The sequence below is a fragment of the Myotis nattereri genome, assembly GCF_964212035.1.
Source record: "Myotis nattereri genome assembly, chromosome: 1".
Taxonomy (NCBI): Eukaryota; Metazoa; Chordata; class Mammalia; order Chiroptera; family Vespertilionidae; genus Myotis; species Myotis nattereri.
This window is the reverse complement of record NC_138075.1, coordinates 134928308-134950483: the sequence shown is the minus strand read 5'-3', so window position 1 is coordinate 134950483 and position 22176 is coordinate 134928308. Positions and strand designations below refer to the sequence as shown.

The 22176-nt window shown below is 35.8% G+C and overlaps 1 protein-coding gene across 1 annotated transcript in view; it reads right to left on the bottom strand.

Moving 5' to 3' along the window:
- Positions 1-22176, bottom strand: part of MALRD1 (MAM and LDL receptor class A domain containing 1) — a gene marked incomplete at both ends in the record, with an annotated part of 616248 nt that overhangs the window by 110960 nt on the left and 483112 nt on the right. The window contains 2 exons of the mRNA XM_081103892.1: positions 5902-6027; positions 13817-14080. Of these exons, the coding sequence (XP_080960018.1) occupies positions 5902-6027; positions 13817-14080 (390 nt within the window). The remainder of the gene's footprint in view (positions 1-5901; positions 6028-13816; positions 14081-22176) is intronic.

The window sequence follows — 22176 nt, the reverse complement described above, 5'->3', positions numbered from 1 at the left end:
TCAGAGCATCTGCCCCCTAGTGGTCAGTGCATGTCATTAGAGCAATTGAGTGGCCTTAGCATATCATTAACATATTATGCTTTGATTGATTGAATGGACGACCAGATGACCAGACACTTAGCGTATTAGGCTTTTATTATGTAGGATTAGCAAGATAATGGTCATATCACTGATAGTCATTGCATTAAATGTAATCATCTACATATATAAAAGCCTAAGCGACTGTTCCACTGGTAGCTATGACATGCACTGACCACCAGGGTACAGGTGCTCCAACCGGTAGGTTAGCTTGCTGCTGGGGTCCAGACAATCAGGACTGGGATGGCCGTACATGTCCTGGAGCCCTCCAGCAGTCCCTCCCCAGCCCTGATAGTGCACCAGTGGGGTCCCTCAGCCCCCACTGGGCTTCTAGTTTAAAATAAATTGCTTCCTAGTTACTAGAAGCACATGAATTCTTCTAGGCTTCTTTCCTGTAGCCCTAAACTTATTCTGGGGCCCCTACTTCCAGAGATGTGTTCATTCTCTTCCCATGCCTGAGGGGTGGACCAGATAAGTAGACTTCTTGCCTGGGTTAGGAAATGTGATTTGCTTTTCCAAGGATATATTCACCATCTTGCCTATGCTTACTCCTCCCTGTTTAACTAATTTCAATAAGGAGCAAGGTGCTGAAGACAAGAATAAAGATTTACTCCTCAGGCACCAGGGGCATGCTCAACTGAATAGAACAGATGCAAAATTTCCTTCATAAACAAGAAATTAGCTGGTTTGATTAAAAATAGCCAACCAATATGATGAAGCATATGTAGATACAATACTTGTTAGATAAACCAGCTTATGATTATTTTGGTCTTAAGTACAATTATAGTCTTCCTTAAATAAGAGGTTTGTTTTACTAAAACACCAGTAAAGTGTCTGATACTTGCAAAGTAAAATACACACAGATGCACATTTTTTTCGAGGGTTATTAATAATTAATTTGATTGTAGTGAGTAACATATACATCAGAATGATTCTGTGAGAATCTAGATGGGTACTCCCTTGCACTGAATAATGGAGCACCTTGTAAAGCAGAGTGGTATTGGTCAGAACAAGAAATGAATGCTGGTATTATGGAGGACAGAAGATTTATAGATTATCTCTAATGAGTTCTTGTAAGTTTCTGCCTTTGAGCCAGATTCTTTATTCATAAAATGGAAAGACAGTACACAGTATTTGCATCTTCAATTTACTCAATACAGTTTAGAGAAGAGGGTAGATGAAATGGAGAAGAGCATGGGTATGACCAGTTGTAATGAAAAGACTAAATATATCTCCAGTAGTGAAGTAGATAGTTCCCAAGATTGGAACTAGGAATCTATGGGGTTGTTTTTAGAATTAGTGCAGGTTCCCAGGCTCTGTAGCCACATTGATATCTCACTGCCGTATACTCCTTTGTATTGGTTATTATGACATGTGTCTGGAGGTCCATACAACTCATGGCTGACTTTATAGAACAATCATTCTTTGAAAAATTCAAGTTCAATCCCAATGTGCTGTATCACTTTGGAAAAACAGGAACACCTATAAAATGGGCAAGTAATTTAAAAACAAAAGTAACTTTTAAGCTTAAATATAAATAATTTGCAACTAGGCACCTTTTTTTGTTGTTGCTATTGTTTCTCTCAATGTGTATAGAGACTAAGGGAGTGACAGCTATTACGAGGTGGATTGTTGGAAAGACATAATCATGTGAGTCTTGGTTTTCCCTCCCTGATAACTACTCAGTTAATAAGTTGTGTGACCTTGGGCTAGGTATTTTAGTTATAAAGTTCTTCATGTTTAAAGTGAGGATTATTTCACCTTCCTTATGGGGCTGCTGGAAGGATAAATTAAATTTATAACATTTCTATACTAGTCAATGGTATGCATAAGTATTAAAACAATTGTTCTGATGCATCCTTCTATTTTGGGGTGTTCTTTGAATGTGCCATGAAATCTAATTCTCATTGCCAGTGCACTCTCCATCTTCTCATCTTTCTTTTCTTCCCAGCCATTTACTGCAGACCTGCTCTGTCATAATCTGTCTTAAGAGTTTTACCGGTGTTACCTCATTTAATCCTCATAACATTATGTGGTACATCCCATACTTCTCCTTTCTTACAGAGGACACTGGTTAATGATGAAATGCTCAAGTTAACAGCAAGGAAGCAGCAGGTATTGAACTAAATTCTGGTCCTCTCACTCCAAAGCCTGTCAATTTAAAATGTCAAATGACCCATTATTCAGTTCAGAATTTCTACAACCCCTTGCAGTTCTTGGCATTATGGGATCATAAGCCCCTTTCAATCATGTTGTCTTTATGCAGTGCCATGGGTTAAATAGCCATGTACACAATAAACAGCAGCGCGGTTTTAGGAGCTGTCTGGATTTTAAGAGTCCACCAGAAAGCTTGTGCAGCAAACCAAGTTCCCAGTTGGCACAGACTGTCCTCTTTATCTTAAAGTCCCAGCACAGAGCCTGCAGAAAAGATTAACTGCTGCTAAGAAACTTGAAATAGCTTCACAGTACCTACATGAGAAGTTTTTGTTTTGTTTTCATTTGGTTTTAAAAAACCGTCTGAAATGTTATTTTGCTATATTATTATTATTAGTAGTAGCATTTTATTATTCATATATTAAATTATATTCATAATATTTCATCCTGTAAATTTAAATTTTAGTGTCTTTTCCTAATTCTCCTTCAAATAGCTGATTATGATAATTACAGTATCACCACTGCATAACCTTAATTAACCTCTACTACTGCAAATGACTGGAAAAAGACTTTCAACTTAAAATTAGGCCGGACAAATTCTGTTCAATGATTTTCTATTGCATAAACAGCCAAACTTGAAAATAGTATGTCTTTCTATTGAAATTTGGGAATAGGACTCATAGAAAAAACTTAACCTGCAATACCCATACATTGCCTGAGCTTGATGTTCTTATTAATGATTTAAACTTTGAGGTGAAAGCAGACCAACTGCTCACCATCTGTTGTGTGTCTACTGGGAGAAGTAGTGGATGCTGTAAGGTTTGGCATAAAAGTCTGTGAAATGCTGACCTTACAGGAATATGATGCTTGAAAGAAACAGGAAGGTTAAATGTGCACTGACACATCTTAGCATGGATTAGGCATTCTTCAAAATGGAAGCATTGACTTTATTATATTTGACTGACAAACTAAAAAGCAAATAAAAATAAATAGAGAACACATAATATAACATGGATTTCATTTCTGAAAACTGTTCCACGAGTTCTTTATTTTACTTTAACCCCAAAGCTGTGGCAATGTGACCTATATGTGTAAATGAACTGTAAATGAATTGGTAAGTGATTAAAATATATGGGGCAACAAAAATGTATTATTATCTATAGGGTGTCTGTCATTCAGTATGAATGGCAGGTCTTCTGCATTTCTGATCATATTTTTACAGGTAGAACATGTCAAAGCAAACAATAAACCACGGCATGTTATAATATATTTGTTCTCATATAAAATTATACTAAAGAAAATCTCACCCTTATGTAAATAAATTTGGGTATTGGACTTAAGTACTGTGTCGTAATAGTTTCAAAGAATGGAACTACCTCATTAATATATTTCTAACTGTCTGAAAAGAGAGCAAGAAGATTTACTTCTGGGTGTCTAATCTGATGTATGTGAATGCCTATCAGATAAATAATGCCGGAAAGCATTTATCTTTGCATATTTTATGGCACCAGATTTGCTCAATTCTTGATTTCCTTTTGTATTCATAAAATTCAGTGTTGTGTGAGTATTCATTTTCAGCAGCATAAAAAAAGATGTTATATACTATGATTTGAATATAATTACCATGCAGTATTCACTTATAATGTTCTTCTTTCTTGAAAGATACAAAGAATAGTCTTAAAAAGAATATAGTTTTGATATGAAATATCTGCAAGTTATTTAGAAAATATGATCAAATATACCTTTTATCACCAATTCATATTATCTTTTAGTTGTGACAGATTTATATTGCCCCTATTATTTTATACTAGAGGCCCAGTGAACAAAAATTTGTGTACTCAGGGAGTCCCTCAGCCTGGCCTGTGCCCTCTGGCAGCCTGGGAACCCTTGGGGGATGTCCACCTGCCAGCTTAGAAACAAGTTGGCAGTCAGACATCTCTCTGGCAGGCCGGGGGGAGCGGGCCTAAGGCTCAGGAGGCTATCTTTAGTGCTGCGGACATCCTGCCACCACCACTGTGTTGCTGTCAGCCTGGCTTGTGACTGAGCGGAGCTCCCCTTGTGGGAGCACACTGACTACCAGGGGGCAGCTCCTGCATTGAGCGTCTGCCCCCTGGTGGTCAGTGTGCATCATAGCAACCGGTCGTTCCTGGTCAACCCACCATTAGGGTCAATTGCATATTACCCTTTTATTATATAGGATATTTCCTGCATAAAATAAAAATAGGAGGAATGCTAACAATGGGCTACAATAAATTAGAGCATATTAAAGCAGTTTTGATAAAAGTATAACCACAAATATATATTATCAGCTTTTATAACTATTTCAAGGTAAGAAAAAAATGTTTAAAAGTCAGTCTAAAGTTTAATAAATTAACTTTTAGACATAAATAGATTATGCAAATAGGGAGCTCTTATGAAGAGGTGGAAGAAGACTACAAGTTTAAAAAATTAATAACATGTTAGATTGTGAAGGGTTTGTTTATTATGTAAACCAAGCAATTTTCATCAGATTATTAAATACTAATAATCTTAAATTATAGTATAGTAAGTTAAAATTAAATATTTGACTTTTCTTTCTTTATTTATTTTTTTAAATATATTTTATTGATTTTTCACAGAGAGGAAGGGAGAGAGATAGAAAGTTAGAAACATCGATGAGAGAGAAACATCGGTCAGCTGCCTCCTGCACATCTCCCACTGGGGATGTGCCCACAACCCAGGTACATGCCCTTGACCGGAATCGAACCTGGGACCTTTCAGTCCGCAGGCCGACGCTCTATCCACTGAGCCAAACCGGTTTCGGCAATTTTTAAACATTGTTTATATAGAATAAGCAAATTCTTTATAATATGCTAGAGCCCCAGCATGTGAAATCACGTGAGACCCAGACCTGGTGTGCCGCAGGACCCAGCATCAAGTCCTGCCGGCACCGCAGGACCCATCAATGCACCTTCTGGTGACGAGTCTTTGGTTGTTACGGCATAACGACCACTGGGTTTTTATTATATGGATATTTGTAATATTTATTTATTTATTTATTTATTTATTTATTTTTAAGATTTATTTTTTTATTGATTTTTAGAGATTGAGGACAGGAGAGGGAGAGAGAGTAACATCAATGTGAGAACAATACATCGAACTGCTGCCTCCTGCATGTCCCTACCAGGGATTGAGTCCATACCTGGGCATGTGCTCCAACTGAGGAGTGTACCGGCTGTCTCTTGGTGCATGAGATGATACCCAACCAACTGAGCCACATCGGCCAGAGCTATATTTGTAATATTTAAAATATTTATTTTATTGATTTTTTACAGAGAGGAAAGGAGAGGGATAGAGACTTAGAAACATCAATGAGAGAGAAACATCGACCAGCTGCCTCCTGCACACCCCCTACTGGGGATGTGCCCACAACCAAGGTACATGCCCTTGACCAGAATCGAACCTGGGACCCTTCAGTCCGCAGGCTGACGCTCTATCCAGTGAGCCAAACCGGCTAGGGTTATATTTGTAATATTTAAATGTCAACATTCTTCCTGCTCCAGACCAATAATAAAAACGCAGTTATTTCACTCTTGCTATTATTTAAATTTCAAGTTTTAATATTATTATTGTCTGCAGGTTTAGTTACTGTCTTAGGTTGTAAAGAATATTTGAATGGAAATGGAGTACCTGAACAGCTGGACTCATCAAGTTGGAAGTCCACGCAGTTGGCAAAACCATCACAGCGCTCGTGAACGGGGATACAGCTGTTAGAGGAGGTGCACAGCAGAGCTCCCTCAGAACAGCTCACATTGGCTGGAAAAAAAAGAATCATCATCATCTTTTCTTAAAAATAAATTTTTCTAATGAAATAATGCAATGTATTGTATTATCCTTCATTTATTAGTTCTATATTTAAATTATATATTCAATGTAACACGTTGAACATTTTTCAAAGTGTGTTGATGGAATCATTTCTCAGCATTGCATTATGTGTAAAATGCATCATATGTACTATGGATTCTGAATTGATTTTAGACTAGAGGCAAATTTACATCAAAGAAGATCTCTGTTACTCCTCTAATGTCCCCAATATTATGTGCAATTGAACTGATAGGTATTGTACCTCGCTTGAATGTGCATCAATTTCCAACTGAGTAATAAGTTATGAGTAGGTGCCCTTTAGATCTGGGTGTTGATGTGGTCACTCAGCTCATTGTGCTATGACGGTGTGACCTTATAGCACTGTGTCAGTGCATGATGCAGGTATTTGTAAATCCCAGAGTCTCTTACTAGCCTGACTTCAAGAAACAAGCATAAGTCTTATTCACAAAACTTTGATTTTTTTTCAGAAAAATGTCTTTATTGATGCCTGTCAGGGGTACTGACAGTTTAATGGAGTCTAGTCCTGCAAATTACTGGATTTCCCCTGGATGCTCTCTTAGTCCTTAAACTGTAGTGTTGTGTTCCTCCCTCTTGTTCTCTAGTCTCTTTAGGATTGTGACTTCCTATAAAGCAGGAGGCTGTGTTTTACATTCCTTCTATGAGTTAGGGCTGACCCAGAACATTGCATTCTAGGCCATCATGTGTCCCTGCTCTCCTGATTACTTAAAAACCTAGAACCAGCAGGCCTGAGTTTCAGGCCTGATCTCTATTTTCTCTGGTTCTACCTCTGTTTTGTTCCATGCCAATATTTAATGTCTTCAAGGCCTTTTGTGTGATCGCTCTTCTCTTTGGCATTGCTGTGTTTGGAATAGAGGGAAAGTGTCAAAGGATGAACCCACTGCACCATCTTCTCAGAAATACAAGATAGATTTAGAAAGCAATAAATAATAATGATATTGGCCTACACTGTTTCTCTAACCTTTAAGTCATAGTGTTATGCAGAGGTAATGTGAAAGACAGGAATGATCAGCCAGGGCTTCTGGGGCTTACCCCAAGTTCAACAAAAATAGCTCTGCTTCTCTTCAGTATACTTAATGATATGATATAATATCTTATTTGAACATTTCAATTCAAATCTGCTAAAATTTTTAAAGGATTCGTCTGGGAAGTTACTTCTACTAGAATAAAGACAACTAAGTTCAAACTTCTCAAGCTAAATGGACAGTTTAGAAGACATGGGAATAGAGATCTCCAAGTATGGTTCTTGCACAGATTTTGTCAGTTATTTTAAAATATTTTATTTTCTTCAAACATATCTGTGGGCTGTTTAGAGTTATCATAGGATACTAGCACAGTTTAGTTTGAGAAGTGCCTATTAAAAATTTATTTTCAAATTGGATATAAAAATGGTGTTTCTAAGAGTTTGTATCTTCATTGATCAAAATGCTGGCTTTGAACAATTAAAGTGACAGTCTTCATTCAGCAATCCTGCTTGAGGTGCTGGAACATCAATTCAACACCAATAAATATTATTAAGCTGTCACTACATGTAAGATACTAGGCTTAGCACTTAAAATGAAGAGTACAGCGGAGACATGTATATAAAAAGACATCAGAATGAATAAGGCAACAATAGCAAGATAACAATACAAGAGTGACCAGCAGTTCAAAACAATAATAAAAGATATGCCATAAGGTCAGATTTAGCTGGTAAAGTACTGGTATAGGTAAGCATTATAAAAGCAAGAGATTCCTTTGGTGTAGGGAGGTCTATAAAGACTGAAAGAAGAGTAGAGTCTTGAGATGTTTTTTAAATTTTAATGTGTCCAGAGAAAAGCCATTTAGCGGAGTGGTAATCTATAGACAGAGAATCAATAAATTTGATATTGGAACCATGAGTAAAGCAGTTTGCCTTTAACTGGGGAACGGTGTAAAAAGGTGGTACAAACAAACCTAAAAAACATGGCTGAAACCAGTTTGTAGAAATGGCTAAGGTCCCAAGGGAAAAGATAATCTTCAAGTTTTTCTAAAGGTTTAAAAGATTTTAGGATATACATTGACAAGATAAATCATATTGCAAACACATCAACTAGAAAACTGCATAATTTCCAACTCTTATAAGATCCAGAGATGTTTGCAAAATAATGTGTATGTTTATGAATGCATCTATATATCCACATGTATGAGCATGTGTGTATATATACATATTTTTATTATCAATGCATTGCAAGGAGCTCAGAGATAATATAAGATGATAGTTTTAAGGTTTTAAATAATATAATATATTGAAATTTGTAAACAAAGATAATAGATACTATTCATTTACTTATAAAGCTCTATTTTTAATCCTTTTCTCAGAAATACGAATCCATCCATATTCCCTCACCCAATTTCCAGTGGGAATGATAGCTTATTTTCAAGTTGACTATACAATAAAAATCTCTAATTTATCAGTAATATAAATTCTCAATTATGACCCAAATAGCATTAAAAAACACAAAATATACCTCTATAAGAAAAAAAAAATAAAAAGGGTTTTACTTTTTTCTTTTAATAGAGTTTTCAATTTAGACAGTTAAAAATGGATCTTTTACTTTATAAAATTGAAAACTAAAACCATAGTTTCTGTGGCATTTTAAATAGTATAGCATTAAAGTTAATGGATATTTATCAATTTCCTTTTAAATGTAGGTGGCAAATAAATTATGAATGCAATTAATATTTACTGACATATACAGCAAAGGGCATTGTACTAAATATAGGACAACAAATTGAACTATTGCTCCCTTTTTCTCTTCTATGATTAATATACATACAACAAAGAAAATTTCCAAAATTATTCCAAATAAGTTATATATAAAATTTATTACTTTTAACTTTATTTTTATTGTTGACATTATCACACATGTCCTCACACCCCTCCCCCCCAACTTTGTCTACCTCCACTCAGCCTCTGCCACCTCTTCCTTCTGGCCATGACTACACTGCTGTCTGTGTCTATGGGTTATGCATATATATAAAATTTATAGGAAACTGAGATTTCAAAATGTTTCCCTTGACAATATCTACTTTTGCCACATTTGCATTAAACCGTTATGTTTTAATATCTACAGGAATACTTATTTCAATCTGTTCTCATCCTAGATTATCTTTCTTATCTAAATGAACCAAGTAACACAGAGCATTGTGTGGCTTTAGCTCATTCATGCAGGTACTCAGGTAGATGATACATTAAAGATAAACAATTCATGAATATTTCATTGGTGTTACTTCCCTATAGCCAAATTTCTGTTATAAATTATAATTGCTGCATAAAAAATAAACCCTAAGTAAAGCATGTATGACTATGGATGTGTATCCATTCACTATTAAACTAAAAAGTCACGTATACAGCCAATCTAATAGCAGAATAACCATGGTCCTTGGGCCTTGAAAATGAAGGCTACAACCCTTCAAAGCACAAATAAACTTATCACAGAGCAGGGTGGACATTTACTTTATTCTGGAATTAAATCCAACCACTACTCTTATTGAAATATCTTAGCAGTTTAAATAATTTTAAATAAAATGATAGAAATCATTTAATGGGAAAAGGATACTAATTTATTTGTGTGTTTATGTACTTTAACATATTAATTCATTTAATCCTCCAATACCTCTGTAAAGAAGACTTAATCACCACCATTTTTATGTTGAATAAACTAAAGAACACATATGTAAGAAGGGGAGATGTCACATGATGAAGATGATTGTTATACTATTATTGAGAAGTACCGTAGGACATTAAGATCATAAGTAACATATTTAAAGGCTGATAATAAAAATACTGATAATAAATGTTGACCTACAAATCTTAGGAGCATGACCCATTCCAAGTGTTCGGTAAGTGGTATTCAACTTACTGGGACATAGCAACTTCTACTGGAACAAATTAAAGTTAGAAAATAGGTAAATCAGCCGCTTCCCTATATGTTTTCCACAGCTGTGTTTATCATTGATGGATAGCTTCCATTTCCTCTTTTGAGTCATTTTCTACCTCCTCTTCTTGCTCTAGGCCAGCGGTTCTCAACCTGTGGGTCGCAACCCCTTTGGCGGTCGAATGACCCTTTCACAGGGGTCGCCTAAGACCATCCTGCCTATCAGATATTTACATTATGATTCATAACAGTAGCAGCATTACAGTTATGAAGTAGCAACAAAAATAGTTTTATGGTTGGGTCACAACATGAGGAACTGTATTTAAAGGGCCAGAAGGTTGAGAACCACTGCTCTAGGCTCTGAGAGACTAAACTATAAGGACACATTAACAAGTTCCTTTGTCCTTTGGATTTTTGTTTAGGTTTAACTTTTGTTAAGATATGGCAAATGGGTAGCACCAGCAGAAGATTAATATAAGGGAAGTGACTGTGAAATTACCCTTTAACCAAATACCACAACTTTTTTAAAAATACATTTTTATTGATTTGAGAGAGGAAGGGAGAGGGAGAGAGAAATAGAAACATCAATGATGAGAGAGAATCACTGATTGGCTGCCTCCTACACATCCCCTACTGGTGGCTGAGTCCATATGCCCTTGACCGGAATCAAACCAGGATCATTCAGTCCACAGGCGACAGTCTATCCACTGAGCCAAACCAGCTCAGGCACCACAACTTTTCTTAATGGACCTCTTTGACTCCAGATTCATACAACTGTTTCTTCCTCTTACATGCTTTGGTCTGTAGGTGATAAAAGCCCCTATTCTGCCTATCCTGCTTGGTTTCCCTATGCATAATATTTCCCTAATAAACAAGCGCTTTATTAAAATATTCTCAAATTATATAGTATCAATGAACCATCTATTTCTTGATAGAATATTAATGATGTAGTAGCTGATGAAATCTTGAAATCTTGGTAAATAGATTGAAACTACCTTTTGCTTTTCCCAGCCTAGATATGTTTTAGGCCTAATCTCTACAAAACATTTCAACCTGAGGACACTCTGATAATTACAGCTTTTTATTGTCAGATCATCAATCTCTTTTTGTTGTCCTGAGGTGTCTATGTCCTCAACTCAGTGTCTTTCGATGCTTGGTTTCCTTAACAGTCTTTTAGATGTTCCTTAGGATTTTGTCTGCCACCTTCTCTTTTTACTCTTTATTATCTCATCTACATCACCGTTTTAACCATCATATCTTGATGGCCATGTATCTGTATAGATCTTGCTTTATCTCTTTCCAGAGCTCCAGATATTCATTTCTAAATACTTTCTGAATATTTCTGTGGATGTGCCACAGATGCCACAGATGTTGCATGCTTAAAAATGAAGCCACAATCTTACCGTAACAAGTCCTTCTCTTCCTATTTTCCCCAGTTCAGGAAATGGTAGATCAGTTGTCCTGATGCCCAAATCAGAAACTTAGAAACTCTTCTTGATTATTTTCTCTTCCTCTTCACCTGAATGTCTCTTAAATCTATTCCTATCTTTGCCACACATCATTATTTAACCATTGCCTTTATATTTTGACTACAACATTTCCTAAGCAGTCCTCTCCCTTGCTTCAGTCCATTCCACACGTTACTTAAAGGGTTGGGTAGCCCTGGCATGATGGGGAGGCCTCTTCAAGATTGAGTCCTTGCTTGCCTCTCCAGACTTATTTATATAGTTCCCACCACAAATTACTCTAGTTATATGAAATGTGCTTCAAAGAATCTTTTCACTATTCTTGGAACATTCTTCACTGGAATTAAGCATCTCTATTTGCCTAATGACTACTTGTCTTTCCAAATTTGGCTCTTTTTAAAGTTTACAGACTCCTTAGCACCATAGTTAGAGTTGCCTATATATTCAATAATACCATATCTATCTCTCTCACAAAACTTATCGCGTGAAATTCCCAACTATCACTTACCAATCCCCTTCAGTAATATAAGAAGTGTCTATAAATTGGACTGGTACAATGCCAAATCCACATGAACCATAAATGTCCAATACAATAAGTGGCATAAATTGTGTTCCTATTGAAATTTTGTGAACAAGTGAATGAATGAATGTGAGTTTACAAAATATCATTCTAAATCAGTAGGTAAGCCCAGGAAAAAAAATTATTCCGCCATGGGAGGAAATTTACATCATTGGATGCTTTTATTTTGTAATTTTGTTCCAGCATTTTGTCCATTGTTCATTTTCACACAATTTACCCTATAGAGTCAGAACTCTTAAATATTTTAGAGATGGGTAGAAGCAATTCTCTCATGATAGCAGTCTATTCCTAATGTGGACTTATTTTCCTTTAGGAGCAGAACTTCAGATATTGCTACCTCATCAAACACCAATTTCTAACAAATCTCTAAAAGTATAAGGATACAGCACTTTCCTAAGCATTGCTATTTAAAGTCAAATATCACATGATTATCTTGAACTTACTATGATTCCTATCAGCCAAATAACATTAAAATCTTGATGGGAAAAGAAATAAGTAATTAGACAGACTTTCTCTTTTTTTATTCATTTCCATTTGTTTACCTTGCCTCTAAGAAAATATTGTAAGACTTGACAAGTTGGCTTTATTACAGAAAGAATATACTTGTATTTAATAACAGGGAGATAGAAAACCAATCTCTAAGTTTCAGCCAGGAAAAGAAGTTCACTGATTTAAGGATAAAACCTTTTTTATTTTACTTTTAAATTTACAGTTAAGGCTGAAACCTTTAAACATTCAAAGGCTGCCTTCCTTTTCCTTCATTCATCTTTAGTTTTTTCCAATCGTTACTATAATTCTGGATGCCCACACTAAATAGGCACTGATATTGCCTTATATTTATTTCACTGTTCCCCTCTTACAGTTACATTCCAAAGTGCTTTTTACTATTTCAAAAAAAAATGTGGTCATTAACATATGGTTTATGGAGCTCCATCATTGCAGCCCTTGCCAAAAATAGAGTATAGATAACATACTATAAAATCAAGCAAATAAAAAAAATTACATAAAATATTAATGGTGCATTGATCCCATCACAATTATGTGCTTACCTTAAAGTTTTACATAATTACTTAACTAAAACTCTTCCTTTCCTTTCTGACATAGGCTAATTATAATGAAAATAGAAGGTGCTAAATAAAAGGGCTTGGGATTTTACATGTATTCTCTCAAATCCTCACAGCCCTGAAAGGTAGGTATTATATGGATGAGGAGACTGACTCAAATAACTTTCCCAAGACTGCACAGGTAGTAACAAGGATGAGATTAAACCTATATCCTTAGGGTTTACACAGATTCTTAATGAAATGATATTTGCCCAGGTAGTTGTCCAGGTTTAGCCCCTAACTACACATATTCATTGAAATGAATATTTTCCCATAGCGCTTTGCTTGATCCTCTTCATTAACATTTATGGTGGGAAGAAATGATAATTACATGTCTTTAATCCAGTTCCATAAACATTTGTTAAAAAAATCAACCAATACATAAGACCATCCCCATATGAATGACACAGAGATGAGTAAGAAAGGGAATCAGATAAGTTTAACAGAGATTAATGTGACTACACAGATAGAATGCTTCTAGAGATGCTAAACAAGGGCTATATGTTTTGTTTAGGAACACAATACAAAGAACTATGTTATTGATGATATGGTCATGGTATGACTCTGGAGAATTTTGCTTTATTTGTCAAGCTCTCTTGATCATTCCCAAACAGCATTTCTTCCCTGGCACATTAAGTTAGTGAAATGACTCACAGCAGCTGGATTCATCTTCATTAAAGTGGCAGTCAGGCACTCCATCACAGAGCAGGAGGGATGGGATACACTCGTGGGTAGAGCACTGGAACTCCCTATTACCGCAGAGCTGAGGAGGAGGGCTGAGAGAACAATCTATTTCATCCGATCCATCTATGCAATCCTCCTGTCCATTACATTTCCCTGAGAGAGGAACACACTGGAGTGTGTAGACACAAGAAAATTGATCAGCTTCACAAGGAGGTGGCTGTGTTGTGACAGGACCTGAAAAGAGAGCATATCAAGTCACTTTTGGCATTAGGAGAGTTATATTTCTGTCTAGTGTTGAAACATTGTCAGCTATATTTATTCTTTAATAAACATAAAACATTTTGGTAATTTAAGTCAATTAATTTCCAATTAGAAATTATATGAACTCCACAAAACATACAAACGTGATTAAGAGAAAATGCCTTATCTAAATCTCAGAAACAACAGTCTTTTTATTTTCTTTGTTGATTAAGGTATTACATATGTGTTCTTATCCCCCAATTGCCCCCCCCCATGCCCTCATTCATATCCTCACCCCCCCTGGTGTCTGTGTCCATTGGTTAGGCTTATATACATGCATACAAGTCCTTTGGTTGATCTCTCTCCCTTACCGCCACCTCCCCTACCTTCCCTCTGAGGTTTGACGGTCTGATTGATGCTTCTCTGTCTCTGCATCTGTTTTTGTTCATCAGTTTTTGTTGTTCATTATATTCCACAAATGAGTGAGATCATGTGATATTTATCTTTCTCTGACTGGCTTATTTTGCTTATTAAGCCTTAGTATAATGCTCTCCAGTTCAATCCATGCTGTTGCAAATGCTAAGAATTCCTTCTTCTTCTTCTTTTTTTTTTTTTTTTTTTTTCTGCAGCATAGTATTCCATTGTGTAGCTGTACCACAGTTTTTTAAACCACGCATCTGCTGATGGGCACTTAGGCTGTTTCCAAATCTTAGCTATGGTAAATTGTGCTACTATGAACATAGCAGTGCATATATCCTTTCTGATTTGTGTTTCTAGTTTCTTGGCAAAGCCACTGTTCTCAAAACTGCCTGGTACTGGCACAAGAACAGACATATAGATCAGTGGAATAGAATAGAGAACCCAGAAATTGACCCAAACCACTATGCTTAATTAATATTTGACAAAGGAGGCAAGAGCACACAATGGAGTCAAGACAGTCTCTTCAATAAACGGTGTTGGGAATATTGGACAGATACATGCAAAAAAATGAAACTAGACCACCAACTTACACCATACACAGCATAAACTCAAAATGGATAAAAGACTTAAACATAAGATGGGAAACCAGAAAAATATTAGAGGAATCCACAGGCAGCAAAATATCAGACATATGATGAAGCAATATCTTCACTGATACAGATCCTAGCGCATTGGAAACTAGAGAAAAGAAACAAATGGGACTACATCAAAATAAAAAAGCTTCTGTACAGCAAAAGAAACCATCAACAAAACAAGAAAGCCCACTGCATTGGAGAACATATTTGCCAATGTTATCACCGATAAGGGTTTAATCTCCAATATTTACAGGGAACTCGTACAACTTAACAAAAGGAAGATAAACAACCCAATAAAAAAAATGGGAAACAGACCTAAATAGATACATTTCGAAAGAGGACATAAAGAAGGCCAAGAGACATATGAAAACATGCTCAAAGTCACTAATCATCTGAGAGATGCAAATCAAAATGGCAATGCGGTACCATCTCACACCTGTCAGAATGGCTATCATCAACAAGTCAACAAATGACAAGTGCTGGAGAGGATGTGGAGAAAAAGGAACCCTCCTTCACTGCTGGTGGGAATGCAGATTGGTGCAGCCACTGTGGAGAACAGTATGGAGTTTCCTCAAAAAACTAAAAATGGAACTGCCATTTGACCCAGTGATCCCACTTCTAGGAATATGGCCCAAGAAACTAGAAACAACATTCTGTTTTTACAAATGAGGATAGTGAGGTCCATAAAATTTGAGTGTACAAAGATACAATGCCAGTTGATAAACTTTTACTATGTGAAAGTATTCTGCAGCAACTCTAAGTCAAAACTTAAAGTGTAAGCAGAGTCCTGTATAATCACATATATTCTCTAGAGGTCAGAGAATATATGTGAATATTCAGGACTGTATTATTCTCTGGAATATTAGTGGAATTAAATATACAGGGATGTATTCATTTCTTAGAATATCAGTAAACTGTTCTTATTCTTCACATTGTTCTGTGACAGTTTTTGATGTGCACATCAGTACATTAAGTGAAAAAAATAGATAGCATTGGGGACCAATTCAGAAATAGTTTATTTTGTGTTCTTTACATTTTAAACTTTTAATTTAGAAAATATATGAGAATTATTTGTTTTATCTATAAAGATGGTTGTGTGAATTCCTTTTAAAAATGAAATTTGAAAGTTCTCCTTCTCCAGTGGTGGTGTTATATTCAGAATGCATTTAAACTCAAACACTATGATCAAACTCTATGTATCTGAGATCTATGTGGTATCTCAGGGAGTCTTTGTTCATGAAAACCAGCATATTTAATATTTGGAGGCATAAACATTTTGAAACATTAGTATCATTTTTTTATCTAACCATCTAAGATCATAGCATATAATATTGCAGTGTTCCAATGTCAACATTGTAAATTCAAACTTAATAAACCAGGCTTTGCAATATATATATATATATTTAAACCCATGATCAATTAAATAGTTTCTCTTCATTCTTTTTGTTGGATTAATCTCATATTTAAGGAAGGGCAAACATCCTTACTTTTAATTTTTTTCTAAAATATTTTATTCACTAAACATTTATTTTTTGAACTCATCAAAGGTTAAAAACGTTGAATGAACATTTTTGCATGTGATGAAAATCTAAAACCAACTTTAGTAACGCTCCTATTACTTAGCTAAGTTAAGGCCTTTTTCTGGGGAAAAAAAAAAACAAACAGAAACACCACCACCACAAAACAAAACAAATAAACGAAAAATCATGAGGGAAGTAATTTTCTCTATTTCAAGACAAGCACAAATTTCTTATGCTTCTCAGACTTTTTCAAATGTGTGTGTGTGTATGCACTCCTTTATATTTTTCCTTATATTAGATATACAAAAACAAAATTCTCTCTTTTATTTTGAGGTAGCAGTGTCATCAAATTTCAGAGCCATTTATATCAAAAGGTACTCACAACTCACTTATTCTAGACCCTTCTAAACAAAAAAGCTGAGGCACTTGTACTATCTATAAAGGATTCTGTGTTGTACTGCCAACAGCAGATTCCGTCTGCCAGAGTTCTTGTTCCGGCAGTAAGAAGGGTTCAGCAATCTGGAGAAGGGGCTGTGCATAACTTAATAAAGAGTCCAGAGACAAAGCATAATTTTGAAAGGCATTTGGGTGTCAGAGGAGCCTAGCTAGAGAAACTAAGATCTCCTTGTCTCAGGACCCCATGCTTTTTATTAACACAATTTGTCCTGAGGCGAGGCAGAGATAGACACATCAAAGGGTCAGGTTTCATTTCCAGAGTCCATTGTCAGATTGGAAGAATTTGCCTACGGCTGTTCAGGTGTTTGGCCAGTAGGAGGCAATAACATGTAGATTAAGATGCCCTAGCTGTCTCGTAGTAAGTGATCAATTTAATGCATCCTTTTCAGGTTTGGGGAAATGCCCTTAGCCACTCTAGATTCAGCCCTGCTGTCATGCTGGAATTGGCATCCGGCACATCTTCCATCAAGATTAAGGTGTTCATTCTCACAACTGCCAGGAAATTACCAGATGACAACTCACAAATGAGGTCAGCTCCAGGAATTTCCCTCTAAGTTGCACTGCCTCACAAGAACAGCTCCATTCATTGACTGGTTAATTGTGGATAAGATGACCCAACCCATATGTCTCAATTTGGGACAACTATGAGGACCATTATAGCCCTAGAGTTCCCCATGGCAGCCACTGAGTCCCACTATTGCACCTGCATCTCAACTCAACCCTCCCTCTGCCCAGTCCTGCTCCTTCACTTCACAAGGCTTGTTCCTGGGAGAATTTCCAATAAATTCTCTAATGGAATTCTTTGCCTCAGAGTTCACTTCTCTGGGAACCCAACCTGAGATACTATCCAACCGTCAAAATTTGTCTTGTCTTAAATTAAATCTCCCTTGAATCACTTCACAAATTTCCCACTGAAATATTTCTAATGTAAGAGAATATTAACTTGCACCCTTCTGGGAGTCTAAGTAGGCTCTTAGCCGGAAGCACTTCTCTGTAAGTTCAACATTTCTTTTAAGTCTCTTGTTTTATCTAGTGAATGTTCTGCATATAGATGTTTTTTAATATAAAAGCTTCCTCAAGTTCTCATTTCAAATGAAATGATTACTCATGGAAGATGAATTATGTTTATCTTTTGAATTGAGAGTATTCTATATTCTCTCTTTGAGAAGTTAATAAATTTTCCTAAAAATTTAATATCAATATATTTATATTTGAATGTCACCCTTGAAGTTACCTAATTATTATAGGTCATATCTTTTTATATAATTCTGTGAAAAATGAACAGGATTAATTATTCCCTGTTTTAAACTGAAAAATCTTAGCACCACCTTAAATGCATGTTACTAAGTGAGAATAGTCAATCTAAGAAGGGTACATATTGTCTGATTCCGTCTATATAACATTCTAGAAAAGGCAAAACTGTGGCTAGAATAAAATGATCAATGGCTAGGAGGAGCTGAGGGGAAGGAAGAGTTGAGTACATAGAGCACAGAGGATTTCCAGAGCAGTGTCATTCTGTATGACATTGTAACAGTGGATACATGCCATGCCATAGACTGAGTGTCTGTGCCTCCCCAGATTTCCTATGTTGAACCTCATCCCCCATGTCATGATATTTGGGGATGGCCCCTCGGGAAGTGATTAGGTCATGAAGCCCTCATGAATGGATTAGTGAACTTGTAAAAGTGGCTGAAGACAGCTACCTTGCTCCTTCTGCCTCCTGAGGACACAGCAAAAAGGCACTGTCTATGAGGAGGCAGTGTTTTCTGGACACCAAATCTGTGAGTGTGGAGGGAGATGGGTATACATGAACTCTCTGAAATTCCACTTAATTTTGCTTTAAAACAAAAACTTCTCTAAAAATTATATACAATATAAATACACACACACAACATATATAAAATGTATAATTTATAAAAATTTTAGCATCAATATCCCCCAGAAGGTATAATCTACGTATAATCTAGCTGTACTGCATGCTTTATGCTTTTCTCTTTGTAATTTCTATGTTCAGTGAGAAGCTTAGTCAGGTTGTTTAAAAGCCATGGAATTGAGTCCCAGACAGTGTGGCTAGGTGGTTGAGAATCAACCCATGAACCAGGAGGTCAGGTTTGATTCCCAGTCCGGGCACATGCCAGGATTGCAGGATTCATTCCCAGTAGAGGATGTGCAGGGGGCAACCAATTGATGATTCTCTTTCATCATTGATGTTTCTATCTCCCTCCCCCTCTCTCTTTCTCTATTGAAATCAATAATTAAAAAATAACATATTTAAAAGCAATGGAATTGAGATGCAAGGCCAGTGAATCCACAAGCAAACAATGCCAGATTAGTCCTAACCTTAATTAGCTTCCTTGGAAATGTATGTTTTTATCAATTACATGAGAGAGTTATTCTGTGGGAGAACATATAACATGATAAGTACAAAACTAGCAACTACATCAGGAAAGCAAACTGAAATAGCACATTCAGTGCTGAAAGTGTCATTCATATACCCCAAAGAGAACTCTTAGAATAGAAAGGAAGAAAGAAAGAGAAGGAATTAGGAAATGTTAGTGACTGTGACTGAAGGAGAGAATGAAGGAGGAAAGACACTCCAAGAAAACGCAGATTAATTTGACAAAATAATTCATTATTTTTAAGTTAAAGGTTTTTTACTGGTGTTCAGGCAACATTTCTCTGACTATATCTGATTAAGGGTATTGTGTAGATCTGATTCTGGGGCAGGAAGAAGACACTGCTATGAAAGCTTAGCGCATTTACACACACACACACACACACACACACACACACACATGCACGCACATGTACATGCGCACACACTCACACCTTAATATATTATATCAGATTTAGGGGAATGTTTCTCAAATGGCTCACAAGTCTCACGTTTGTGGAGATCAACTATAAAGTATATCTAGTGTTGTAGTTTGCAATTGATTTACTCTTTATATTGGAGCTGCTTCAAGGCTGTACCAACAATAAAATTATGCTGACTCCTAGTATCTCACCAGATATGTGTCTCCAATGCAAAGTAAGGAGAAGGATGTATAGCCATCATCTAAAAACTGTTTTTAAGTCATCGCTCTCTTGCCTGTATTGCACCAGTCATGTGATAAGCACATGAGCATTAGCTCTCATGTGTTTCAACAGAAAATAGCTTAAGAAATCAGATTTAGAGTACAAGGGGTTTGTATTGCAAGTTAGTTTTGAGAACAGTGGTTCTGAAGCCAGAGGAAAACCCCACAATCAAAGCTATGCCAGGGCCATCAGGAAACGTCAGTTATGTCACGGCAACAGCCTCTCTACCAGGCCTTTACCCATTCCCAAGGTGTGCTCTCTCACTGTGTTTGGACATTGCAAGTCAGAGTCGGAAAATTTTTAACCTCCTTTAGAGAATGCAGTGACATATTCTTCAATAAACACTTCTTACATTGATGAATAATAATTAATGGTTAAAATAGTTTTACTTTCTATGATTAATTAACATAAGGTAACAAAAAATAAAGAACGCATTGACTATTTCCATTGATTTAATAAACCAACAAATAGTATAGATCAGAAAAATAAAAACTATAAAGCTCTTTAAAAATAACTTTCTAATATATGTGAATATAAATCTATAATTTAGTAACAAAAGTTATTCATTTATATAGATGCTATGGGTTTTTACCAGTTGTTTTAGAAGGTTTATGAGATTTCACATAAAGCACTTTTGCAAACAAAGTTATATATAAATGTGCAAAAATAAATCTGCCTTTTGTTTTATAATAAATGTTAGGAGAGAGAAAAAGAAAATATTTTAGGAAAAAAACCACCCGAGATAAAAAGGTGTAGGTACTGGCATTATTAGCTAACTTTTACATTCCCTGGAACCAAAAAACTCCCCTGATTACCACATTCTATTTCATTTTGTGCTATGAAGCATGTTACAATTTCTGACATCCTGGTTATTTCTTTGTCCTACAGAATGTTGAGTCTCATTGTTCACTTCATTTGGGCAGCAGTTGAAATATCTTTCTTAGAGCAATCAAAATTACTTCATACTGATAATTTACAGTGAAACACAATGAAATGTCCTCATGGATTTCATATAAATCCAATAAAAGCCTAACTTGCCCAAGGATAACCTGGTGGATTTTTATCTTTCTGATTAATATGTTTAGTGGAGGCAAAATGAATTGCCTGTGTTGAAAGGAAAAATAGTTTTAAAGAGGAGTAAATAAGCCCTTGCCAAATATTGCCATACTCAGTGATATAAATGGCAAATGCTCATTGTCAAATACATCAGTTATAAGTTGATAATTGTTTGTCTCTGGCAGATATTTTATTCACAAAAATGGAAAATATCACAAAAAACCCATGAGGAAAAATATCATTTTTAAGTGCAATTCCTAAGAAATCCTGGTTTGAAGTTATTTTTAATTCTAATTTTATATTTATCCTTTCTTAAGTTTCTTTATAAAGAACAAAAATATTCATTAATTTTTTAATTTAAAAATTTTTTATCTCTAAGGTGGAGCTCTAAGAGAAGCATTTTGATCTTTAATCTCAATATCTGGTTAATTTAAATATTCTTGGAAAGATGATAGTATGTGACCTCTGGACTAAAAACAGTAGAAAAGTCTGGGACACATAGAGAAGTGTGGAGCATGTGGAGTAGATGAGTCAGGAGGGCTTGTTGAGCTTGTCCAAAAGAGAAGAGAAGTTTGACAGAAGAGACAAAGCAAAGGCTGTCTAAAAGTTTCCAGAAGTTGAATCCAATAAAGAAGCTGTCAAGCATCTAAGAACAAATGCCAAATTGAAAGTGATAATTATTTTCAAAGTAAATAGCTGCAGCTAGCCAAAGCTGAAAAGTTGCAGTAACTTAAGGAGAGAGCTAATAGATTAAAAATTTATGTGATATACATACAGGCACTTATACATGTATGTGCATTTGTGCAAATATTGTGTGTGTATTTTTGCATATGCCCACATGCTTGTACACAGTTTCACCGGTGATAGAAAGGCTGGAGGAGAGAGGCTGGGCAGTGGTGCTGGGCAACACAGGTGAGAAAAAACA